Source organism: Ixodes scapularis, unplaced genomic scaffold (genome assembly GCF_016920785.2).
Source record: "Ixodes scapularis isolate PalLabHiFi unplaced genomic scaffold, ASM1692078v2 PGA_scaffold44__24_contigs__length_19508400, whole genome shotgun sequence".
Lineage (NCBI taxonomy): Eukaryota > Metazoa > Arthropoda > Arachnida > Ixodida > Ixodidae > Ixodes > Ixodes scapularis.
In genome coordinates this window covers 17,662,860-17,674,419 of record NW_024609873.1, presented here as the reverse complement: position 1 = coordinate 17,674,419, position 11,560 = coordinate 17,662,860, and the positions used below count along the sequence as shown (strand labels likewise).

The 11,560-nt window shown below is 44.5% G+C and overlaps 1 protein-coding gene across 1 annotated transcript; it reads right to left on the bottom strand.

Annotated features, from left to right (window-relative positions):
• Positions 1-6,932: 6,932 nt before the first annotated feature.
• On the bottom strand, positions 6,933-11,144 carry LOC115308973. Its single transcript, XM_029967089.4, has 3 exons — positions 10,960-11,144; positions 9,996-10,258; positions 6,933-7,965 (listed from the first exon to the last, which is right to left on the bottom strand). The coding sequence occupies exons 1-3, from the start codon at positions 11,047-11,049 to the stop codon at positions 6,933-6,935; spliced, it is 1,386 nt and encodes a 461-aa protein (XP_029822949.4). The 5' UTR covers positions 11,050-11,144.
• Positions 11,145-11,560: the final 416 nt, after the last annotated feature.

Sequence of the window (11,560 nt, the reverse complement as noted above, 5' to 3'; positions counted from 1 at the left end):
TAGCGTTGCCCCGTTTATCGGTTGATAATCCAATCCCCAAATTCGTTGGGGCGTTTGGAAGGGCTGTTAAATTTGTGCGGAGAATCAAATGACCTGAGCGTTTGTTCATAAAATTAAGTTTGAATAATAATTTGGAAGGTGGGAGGAGTTTTACAAGCTGCGACTTGTACTTGCGTGGTCGTACTATTTTGCTTTTCCCCTGCAGTGTAGTGTGAATAGTATTGCTGTGTCGTTTTTCTCGTCACCACACTTAAGGCTGCGGTCCCACGGCGGCCATGACATATGACGCTTTCAGCACGTTTTCGAAATGCGATCGTGGCGTGTTCAAGCTTGCTAAAATTATGTGTTATATATCATCTTGTAGTGTACAACATTATCTTTTATCTGATGTAGGATTTGTTTTCCTAGTGCGAAAAGCTAATTCAGAGGGCACCCGCGAACATTGACCTTTTCGGCAAAACATGGTTTCGTAGTACAGTGGTACAGGGTGCACTATTGGAGCAATTTCTTTCTAATTTTAGAATGCTATAGAAGAAGAGTGCGTTCATTGTCAACGGAGGCCCTTTTTTCGTTTTTTATTTTATTTTGACAGATATTTACTTTAGAAAAATTGACTTTGCGGAAGCACTTCAGTCGCGAAGTTTTGGGCGCCTACTCGGTCATTTTATTTGAAACTTTTTACATCAGTTTGTAATTATGGTCGAAAGAGTTACGCTAAATTTCATTGTAATATGGCTTAAACTTTTTTCGGAATGCGCACGTGAAAAGTGACAAAAACCGTTAATTTTGGCAAACTTCATTTGGTAGTACAGTGGTACAGCGCTTAGGGATTGGCACACATGAATAAAATTGTAGGCCCGCAAAGAAAAAGATATTCTGCTTTGCAAAGCGAGGCCCTTTTTCTAAATTTCACTTTTGATTTTCCATAAAAAAAGTTTGAATATAGGTGAAATCACGTATTTGTTGATAGTCAAAAACGAGTATTTTGACCCCTTTTGGCAGACATTTAGGCCGATATTTTTAGTATTAAATGGAGATTACTGTTCCAGGTCCTGATTATTAGCCCACATTTTTACTAATCGAGCCTATTTATTAAAAAGAATCATAAAACACAGAAAACACAAATTGGATGTCTGGTTGCGCCCTCTATGTGGCGGTGGCTGAAATGTGACTACGCGAGGTTCAGGAAACTGCCGAGGATGGCGCTGATTCCAGCTGTGGTTGCCAGCTTTGGAAACTGGTTGTACACTTGGCTTCTTCCGTTTCTTGCAAAATAACGTGCTGGAAAACTTGGTCGAAACTCGTGAGCTCCTTTATAACACGGTACTTTCTGCTAATATAGCTTTTAGGAAGAATTTCAGTCGCTTTCATATTGTTAAACGATTTCTTTTTATGCGAGGCTCCACCGGTTCAGTTTGCTGAATAAATTGTTCACGGAATCGATATCGAAGTTTCAAATTACCGAAATGCCAAAATCGCCAGTTCTGCGTAGATACGCAGCGTGACGCACGTGCTTCTGGTGCGTGTGCACGTACGTGTTTGCTGCGTAGTTCTTCAGTTGCTGCGAGTTTTCGCGTATTTATTGTGCACTGCTTACCTCCGTCTGCGCACGCATCTCATCCTTGTAACTACCCCTGCTCTGTTTGCCTAGAGTGAAGTTTGTGTCTGTCTTTTCGTTCGCTGACTAAGCTCGTGTCGGTGTCCTTCCTACTGGCTGCTGTTCGTGTTTGCGTACCGTGTGTGTCGCTTTGATTACTAGGTCCCCTGCTTATGGGGTGGAGCAAGCGGTGGGCGTCGCGCCAGGGGTGGGTCGTGATTGGGGAAACAGCTTAGCAGCCGACGCCGACTTCGGCGCGTTTCTTCTGCGCACGCGCGTACTGTCATTGATATCGCTACTTCGCGCCGTGACGATGCGCTGATCTACAGGCCGGTCGGCGCTCGCGTGATATTGTTGAAAATTCTCGAGCGTGTATTTACGTTTCGAAAGCCATAATAGAATTAAAGTGGACATTTGGCCGGCAGCCGGCATACCGTGGCTCTGAAAACAGATTGCTAGGAGTGCCCTCTCATTCGCTGGTTCCACGCTGGGTGCGCGCAGTCCGTGCTTCTGGCCTCCCCGGCCGCCCAAATGCGTTTTTCTGATGCTTGTTTTGTTTTCAGTAAACAGACAATAGATTCCTGCTGATATTCTCCTTTATAATCTTCACTCTTGACAACTCTTTAGTGTTGGAAGGAACTCCGTCAAATTTGACGATAATGCATGTGTAAGTACAACTGGAACCTCATAGTTGCAAGAATACTTTTCCTGGATTGTCTGCATTAGAGTGCCTCCATGTGCGCTTCGCGCACATGAAGGCTCCCTAGTCTGCACCTTTCTGATAATATGATCGGTCTCCATAAATTGCACTTCCCCGCTTCGGGAGCACGGCCAGCGGTGGTTCTCTGTCGGTCATCGAACCTCACACACGTGAAGCGTTGTCAAAGCTGTGATATACCGGGCGTTTTATTATTCTGTTTTGTTTTGTTTTGTTTTTTTTGCTGAAAGAAATTATACTTTCGGTATTCCCGGGGATAACATTATCGGCTGCGGCGGACGTAAAGGAACGAGCGTAAATGGACAGTTAGTGGCCTAATAAACTAATATTTGCCATTTGCGAACGCTGGAGAGGGGGCGACCTCCTCTCCCCCGTTCGCTCCGCTGAAGTGGAACAGGGTGGGAGGAGCTCCCACTTCGTTCTTGACCTGTCACCGAATACAGTTGCGAATTCCACTTGTCATTTTGGAGCGATGACGAGATAGAGCTGAGTCATGTATTGCGTTCTCTGAGATAAAGAACGCAATGCGCGCGGAGTTGCTCCACGTATGCACCAGTCACCAGTAAAAACGACCTGTCCTCCGAGGAGGTCGAGCGAGACGCCGGCTGACATGGGGGTCGGTCACCTCACCGTCACCACCGTCTACCGTGCCTTCAAAAACACGGGGCGCAATATGTTTCTGCAGTATAACAAAAAATTGAACAAACAAGGTGCAAACTTTCATTTTTTTCCTTTTCCTAAGTGTGGTTTGCAGGGCTGAACCGAATACAAAAACGATACGCCGTGCTGGGATGACGTCGACTACAATGGTACACGATCATAACAAGAGCACAAATCCTGCCACGTTATTTTGCTACAGTGATAAGAGCATATATATTTTTGTCCGCGATGCGGCAACAGAGACATTATTTCCAAATTAGAGTTCGAAGTTAGCCTTCGATGCTAGCACTGACCAACTCACTTCACTCACAGGGTGAAAACGTGAAACTTTGTATCATTCGGACAGAGATCGAAAAATAACACGCACCGCTTCAACTTGGACACCCCAAAATAATTAACTGTAGTGGATCGCACGCAAAAGCTTCGCGTACGCAATAAAATTGCCGGTCAGAAGTACGGTTCCGCAAACAAAATCAACATATGAGTCATCAAATTATGAAGAAAAACCAGGTGTGAGCGTGCCAAAAATATTCGACAATTATTGTTGTCAATATTTGTTTTTCTATCCACGTGCTTATGTCGCAGTGGAAAGCCGTGAAACTCCCTATAAAATTATTTTGGGCAGTGTTTCCGACGGTGCTCGCTCGATCGTAAAATGTCGCTTTGTTGCTACTTTGGCGAATCAAACAAGGAAGCCACGTTCACCTACAATGCCCTGTCCACAAGAAAGGAAATCGAAATTTTCGCTTCGTTTTCTTTTTTTTTTTTTTATATTCTTCTCTTCTGCACGATATAGGGTATGAATTATTATCCTTCCCTGTACTCTCGCTGCGACGAACAGTCCGATAAACGAGTCACCCTATGACAAAGATGGGGGTCCCGAAAATCTCCTAAAATCGTGTTTGTTCTCAGAGACACATCCGTGTGTAAGAAAAACCGCGGCCCTCTCCACGAAGTACGGACATATTTGATAAATAGCGTTGACTTGAGGTTGAACTTTTCATTTGCTTTGTAAACACAAGCGTGACGTCACGTGCGCATCCCACGCGACCCGACTGAAGTCTGAACTGGTGTACTATGTGTGGACAATAGGGCATTATTTTGACTTCCCGGCCGCGACGACCTTGGCGAGGGAGGACAGATGGGGGTCCCGAAAATCCTAGAATCGTGGTTTGTTCGCAGGGACACACACATCCGTGTGTAACAAAAAACGCGGCCCTCTCCACGAAGCTTACACAGGCATTGTTGTGTGACTACTGAAGATGCCTCCCGCAAGGGAGGCGAAACTGGTCAGAACTTCAGCTTGGGCGAGTTGGTTATTCATGATTCATGGAGGCGTTTATTCATGGAGGCGTTTATTCATGGAGGCGAAACGTCTAGTGAAATTGTTTTTTCCTGTTCTGTGAAGTCGGTGCTTTTATTTTAATTATGTTACCAGTCGGCCTGTGTGACCAGTGCTCATTTGAAGAATCGCCTTTGTCTTTTTTGAACCCTAACAAAAACACCCTCATAACATTTTTTTTACTGTTCGGCTACGTTGGCATAGCCTATAATCGACATAATTTTTGCGAAAGCCTACTTTTATTTTATAATTATCTGTAACCATTTCTAATTGAAGAAGTGACAAGTATAATAATTATATTATGATTTCATATCAAAATTCGACGAACCGGGAGATGCGAAATTCGGTGAAACAGCTTTTCAAAAAAATATCCGGTGCCCGAAACTTGCTTATATTAAAATGTCTAAAATGTGTATGTGTTCTAATACAGAAGATGAGTGCAATGTGGAAACTGAATGGCCTCACAAACAATTGTCAACGAGTTGGAATTTTTGATGAATTACCCTTTGTCGAGTCATCCTACTACCGATTGGCCTCTTCAATCAATAGCCCGTCGACAAATATTGTTGTTGGTTTATTTGCCATCTGCTGTAAGGGGAGAGTGTGGGGCTCGTCAAGCCGACATCTGCCAGCATTTTCATCACGCCTCCAGCGCCTGTACCGACTGACGCCGACGAGTTGGCCTAGAAATAAATACCCACGGACTATACTATAGCCGCTAAATATCTCTACGCGAACATGATTTGTTTTCAAAGGGGCACCCGCCTGTCGGTGCTTCTTTGAATTATACATACGTCACGGTCAAAACGTTCCGCAGCTAATGAGTGAAGGCCGACCAACCTATTTTGTCCAAATGTCCGTGTATGGGAGATGAGAATGCCACTGCGTCAAAGGCAAGACGTGTGCGAGCGTCGCTAAAAATAGAGACCACTATCGATGTTTTAGTATACATGGTTTCATTCTTAGTCAGAGCGCAAACAGAGGTTAGATGTCACGAAGACACATACACAAAGACAAAAAACACTTTATCACGGCGCATTGTATGAGTTGTTATATTAGTGGGTGGAATCACCCAAACAAAGATAGTGAACGCCGTGGCGTTTAGGTGTTCAGCTGTTGGTGATGCTTGATCGGCGCAATGTGTCAGTCGAGCTCCAACTGAGGGTGATATGAGGCGGGGCAGCTCTGTGGTTTTACTTGTTGTGTTGCATAGTTAGTTTCGGCCGTCAGCAAATAGTGAAAAATATCTATCTACCTATCTCTCTCTCTCTCTCTCTCTATATATATATATATATATATATATATATATATATATATATATATATATACAAAGGCAAAAATGCGTACTGTCAGAGTTACTAATTCGAAGTTTACTACGACGTTTCGAGCGGGGACCACTCTTCATCACCTAATGAAGAACGGTCCCCGCTTGAAACGTCGGAATAAACTTCGAATTAATAACTCCGACAGTACGCATTTTTGACTTATATTTTACTAATACAATGTCTGGACATTCACACTTACCAAGTAACCATTTTCAGCTGTGATTTGAGACTGTGTTGCGCTTATCCCGCTCTTATTTATTTATTTTTTGTTTCTCTTGTTTCTGGCCTTTTTAGTATAGGCTTCCACCAGCTCGCTTGCGCGTGAACTCTAATTTCAAGTGAAACAAGTTTGTAAATTAGGGCGACACTATATAGGTTTGAAATCCTATACCCATTTTATTGCCATTTGGTGAGCCACGTACGAATTTTGAGATATATCTTTTCATCCAAATAATCGATTAGTAAATCGAATAGCGATTCGGACGAATTTACTACGGCGGGGAGAACGAATTAGCAAATCTCATGGCAATTAGGAAATTTCAGCCATCCTTGGTTTCCGATTGGTCGCGCTCAGTAGCGGCTCCCTCCGCACAGAGTAGCCTCGAGTCAGAATTCGCGGAGTCTCTGCTGACCGGCCAAAAAAGTGCGGCGCTTCAACTGCTCCCGCCCAGACGACTTGATGTATTTGTATAGGGTCTAGGACGTTTCGGTACCGGACAGTTCGGGACCGGACGTTTCGGTGCGGACATTTCGGTACGCGGTCGTTTCGGGACGCGGTCGTTTCGGTACCGGACATTTCGGTACGTGGTTGTTTAGGTACCGGACATTTCGGTACCGAAAATTTCGGCGAACAGTGCATTGGGAAATTTTGGTTGTGAGAGCGCCAGAAGGTATTTTTTTTTTCTTTTTTTCCAATTTAAATATTACTGGCCGATATACTTTATCTGCTCACATTCAAGATAAAAGATAACACTTTAACAAGTTTATCTATTTTCTTATAAATACATAATATCTAATGTTATTTACGCAATTTCTGATATAAACATCGAGGGCTGTGCTGGAGGGAAACGGGCGTGTTCTCTGCAAATGTGAGAACTTGCGTATTTGTCAGTTCTATTGTCTGTCATACATACATGTTACAAGCAGAAACTAACCAATTTAGAAAGTATTAGGCGTGCTATAATTTTATCCAGGATTAACGATCATTATCAATGACGTGGAGAAACAAATGAAAGTCATTGGAGGCACACAGTTTTAATAACATGACCATCTCGAAAATGGTACGGTATGCTAAAACGAAACATTGTTAGCTACACCTTTCAGATAGCCGATGATGCCCGCTCTTGCAAAGCGCGCCGCAAGCGTCTGAAGCCGAGAAGCGGAGTCTCTATATTTTTTCGCCGATTTCTCTTCAACCCCCATGATGACACGCTCGAGGCGGTGCAGGTTCAGGGCGTCTTCTTTCTGCAAGACGGCCAGGAACTTCCACAGGCTTGGCTGGTGACATTGAACGTGGGTCTGAAACCCTCGATGCCACGCTTCCACAGAGTTCGTTGTTTTTGCATCGCCACGGAGCACGGTTGCATGGTGGTTCCAGAGAGAGGCTGGAAACCTTGGATCCCTTCGGCCGCGGGCTGTCAGACGTCCCAGGAAAGTGTCCTCAAAGTAATCCAAGACCGGTAGCAACTCCGGAGGAAATCCTGGCATCGTCGATAACGCCTCGAAGGCATCAAAGACATCTCCTTCGGGTACGAGAGCAATTGCGGGGATCATGCGTGCCATCAGGTTAAACGCGCCGTCGACCCGATACGACTCTTGAAGACCCTCGCTTTGCAACTTCCTGTACACGCATTGACACAAATGGAAGAAGCAGCCAAGAGCTTGACAAGACGGAAACACCCTCCTAAATGCGTTAATAGCTGCTTGTTCGAAGTCCAGTAGAACGGTGGAAGGATCAGCAGCGGCACACTTGCTCTTTAGAACCGAGAGCAGCTTAGTGTATGCAGCTTCTGTTTTAGACCTCATCAAAACATACACTGCAGGGATGACCGCGCCGTTAACCTTGCAGTGAACTGTATACAGCTGGTAGAAGAGAGCAGGTGCAACTTTGAAGGTCCCATCTGCAAACCACTGCCGTGAAGAGCCTAGCAGCGCCAGCATGTCTGGGCTACAGAACACAATGAAGCGCTCTGCGTCAGTCGCACCGGAATCATGAAGAAGGAACGGTGCTCCATCCTTATTCACGGCGTATTCGTCTGGAATCACGACGTCCTGCAGGCGGGAGGGCAACGGATGAGGCCGTGTCTCGTGGGCCCGAAGTCTCCTTGAAACGAAAAGAGATAACAGTATACTAGTAAGGTATTGCCACTACTGTTGAATTAGGAGAGGTGTGTTTCATGGCTAGGAGGGTGGCATATTGTCCATCCTCGTCTTTCATGTTCTTCCCTTATTTATACTTTACCCCTACCAGCACGCTCTTCATTCCAAGCGAGCACTCCTGCTTTCCCTTATATCCGCCATCGTTTACATCCATGTGCAGTGATCAGCCAGCGAGGAAAGAGAAGGCGATTACGCCAACACGAGCCCAGGACCGCCCCGCCCCGACTTACAGGGAAGCTAAAGATGTTCTTGAAAAAAAAAACCGATTTAGAAGTGAATTCTAGAGTATTTTTATCCCTTGAATCTGAATATCACGTTTGTTTTCCCCGAAGTTGCAATTCAACGCGAAAAAACACGAAAACTCTCTGACCACTCGTGACGTCATATGCAGACCTTTGGGTCGCCAAGCGCGTGTCGCTCGTGTGGACAGCGCGTGCTATTGCAAAGCTTCCCCAGCACTGACACCAGTCGTGACGTCTTTTTCTGACCTTTCTGAAAATAGCAAGAGTGCGCGTGCACACCTTTGATAGGCGCTGAAGATGCGTGATAGCGGAGATTCTGAAAACTCTGAATATGACGTAACGCTCCGGGAAGGTGGGCTTCAACGGTACTTTAAAACATTTTCTGCAGCCCCCGTGCACCAAATTGAAAAATAATTTTGATATTCGTGATTCCGGAGGCCAAATGAAGGCAAATTATGTTTTTCTTTTTTCTTTCTTTTTTTTTTTTTTTTTTGATACAGAACCGCTTCCGTTTCCCTTTAAGATGATTTCGCTTCTCAGTTATAAATTGTTCTGTACATAATATAGATTTTTAGTAAATCGTCCTCATGACTCCGGTAACGATACCCGATACTCCGCCACCGCCTCCCTTGCGCATGCATAGTATCGTTATCGGGGCTATCGGAGGTTTTGAAACGATCTACTAAAACTCTCTAATGTAATTAAAACGCTGCATAGAGGAATGTCCTCTACGAGTGGCATTCAAAACGCCGAAAATCAAAATGCCGAATTATCGGAATGCCGAAATTTAAAACACCGAAGATTCAAAAAGCCGAAAATACCAAAAATTCGAAAAACCAAAAAGTCAAAACATCGAAGTTTAAAGATGCCGAAACATCACCTAGTTATAAAGAAATATAAAGTTTCTTGGCACGATAAATTTTCTTGGCAATGTAATCAAAGTTAGGGGAGAAGTTCCGCCGGCCAATGTGCGCTCATTCGCCCTCTTTTCTAATAGCCCTGAAAGGTCCCAAAGTGTAGCTTCCCTTCGCATGGTTCAAGTCTTCAAAAAAGGAAAAATGTATTACTGCATATCTCGTTGCATAGCAGAGCGATTCCGTGTTTATTGCATTTTAGACAGATAAGTTGTGTGCAATTCCTTAAAGAAAGCTTAGAACGTTGACATCGTCCCGGTTGCCCAGAGCAGCTGCCAAATGATTTTCGCGCAACTTTTGCTTCTGGCTTTGTGAGCGGCGGGGTTGGCCTCTGATCGCTCCATCGATAAAATGATTACTGCCGCACATTGCTGCTGCTCTTGTACTCTGAACACTAAGCATCACTGCTTTTTTTTTTTTTTTTTTTTTTTTTTTTTTTTGCTGGCTAATGAGAGCTGTTTTGTCCTACTGATACGCCTACCTTTACGACAGATAGAAGAATACAAAATTTTACATCAGTTTGATATACTGATACTCGTGTCTTTGCAGAACGAGTTAAACAGGCTCGTGTCACATGGGTTTCATCGTTATGTATTTTCGAGATTTTGACTATTCGGCATTTAAATTTTTCGGCATTTCAATCCTGCGGTGTACTGACGTTCGGCCTTTTCCTAATTCGGTCTCTTGATTTTCGGCGTTTTGATAGGGACCCGTTTTCTACACATGCATAAAAACAATAATCGTGCAAGACATTCACTTCTACATAGAACTACAAATAATGAGTTGATTATCGAAGATAATTAACTGCTCCAACTCACCTCAGACTTCTTTTCATGGTTGCTTGGGAGGGCAGGTAGCACCGTGACTCCGCAGACGTTGCTTCCACGAAATTGCCGACGATGCACTGGTTAGTTTCTTCCGTCTGTTGGGACCTTTCCTTCATGGCGGCGTAAGCAAATTTCGCCTCTTGTTCGAGCAGCGATGGCCCGTGTGTATGGTCGTTCACCGTTTTGACCACGTCTCCGTTGATGGTGTGAGCTCGGGCCTTACATTCGAGCTTTCGACTACACTGCCAGTAGATCTGCAAGGTCGTCATGCAATGCATTAGTATCCGCTTGCAGGAGCCATATACATGGAAGGTCTTAATATTGTCACGAATGAAGTTGACGGGAAGCCGAAAAGTGAACTGAAGGATAAAGGTTGAATTGGTGAACTTGTGCCAAACAAAAATAAGTAACGAAAGAGCGTCGAGGCAGCAGAAAATCGGGCGGCGATTCGGCGGCACTACAGAGCGCTAGCGAGACTGACTCCACAAGGTCGCGGGTAGCTGCTTATCTACCGTGCGTCACTATCTCGAAAGTTTGACAAAGAAGGCTCGAGCGTCGCGCGCTCGGGGCGAGGATGAACTGGCACTTTCGAGAATAACAAAGCCGAGGGAAAGTTACTTCTGGTGCGAGAATGAACAGGAATCTTCTAGGAGACCGTGACCAAGTGTTGCTTTCTGCGCTCTGCGGGTGGCAATATAGATGTAAATTAAATATTTCTTTCGTGGCAAATTTTGTATTTGCATATGTCTTAATAAAGTAAGAAGTTTGCATCGTGAAAGCTAGATGGGACGACTCTTTCTAATAGCGGGTACTTGGCAGTGTAAGCCGACATAGAAAAGTTTGTGTTTGAATATCAACGTTCACTGATAGCTACAGAAGTCGTGCTTAAGTGGGTAGCATTTAAATGCAAGTCATACAGCATGTATTTTTTTACGAAATATAAGACCGCACATACCTTGTCGCCGTTCTCTCGTTGTTTGTCGTATTCGAACCCATCGAATAAAAGCTTGAGTCCTCCTCGTTTGCTCGGTAAAAAGGAAGCCATCGCCGAAGATCTAGCCCCGATGCGCGAAAACAGGCAATGACGGACAGGAAAACTAACCCCCTTATATACATGGCTTGCACCGACTTCACATCGCATACTTTTCACCACCATGTAAGAGGAGGAGAGGGAAGCTGCTTTTGTAAAAATCTTGAGTAACGGGTTAATCTTCTATAATCTTCTGGGGGGAGAATAGCGACGTCTGTGCAAATCCGGGAGGCACAAAAGAGGATCCTATTAAGAAGGGATCTCCTTCCTTTCTACTCTGGTGGTCATCAAAGAGTTTTTTGAATGACATCACTTCATTGAAGCCATGTATAACCAGAGGCTAGACAAAACGTCGCAAGTACGAATTAAAAAAAAAAAGAAGGCGCACTCCTTGTTTTTGGTGTATGCATGACGGGGATATATAGGTCAGCAGGGCAGGTCAAGGTCAGCGGCGCATTCAACTGAAATGACTGGTACCGAAAAGACCGGTACTGATATTACTACGTACCGAAATGACCACGTACCG

Coding starts and splice junctions, on each gene's coding strand:
- LOC115308973 (XM_029967089.4), bottom strand. CDS start 11,049: ATGGCTTCCTTTTTACCGAGCAAACGAGGAGGACTCAAGCTTTTATTC. Junction 10,259..10,959: donor AACGAGAGAACGGCGACAAG/GTATGTGCGGTC, acceptor ACGACCTTGCAG/ATCTACTGGCAGTGTAGTCG. Junction 7,966..9,995: donor ACCATGAAAAGAAGTCTGAG/GTGAGTTGGAGC, acceptor TTTCGTTTCAAG/GAGACTTCGGGCCCACGAGA.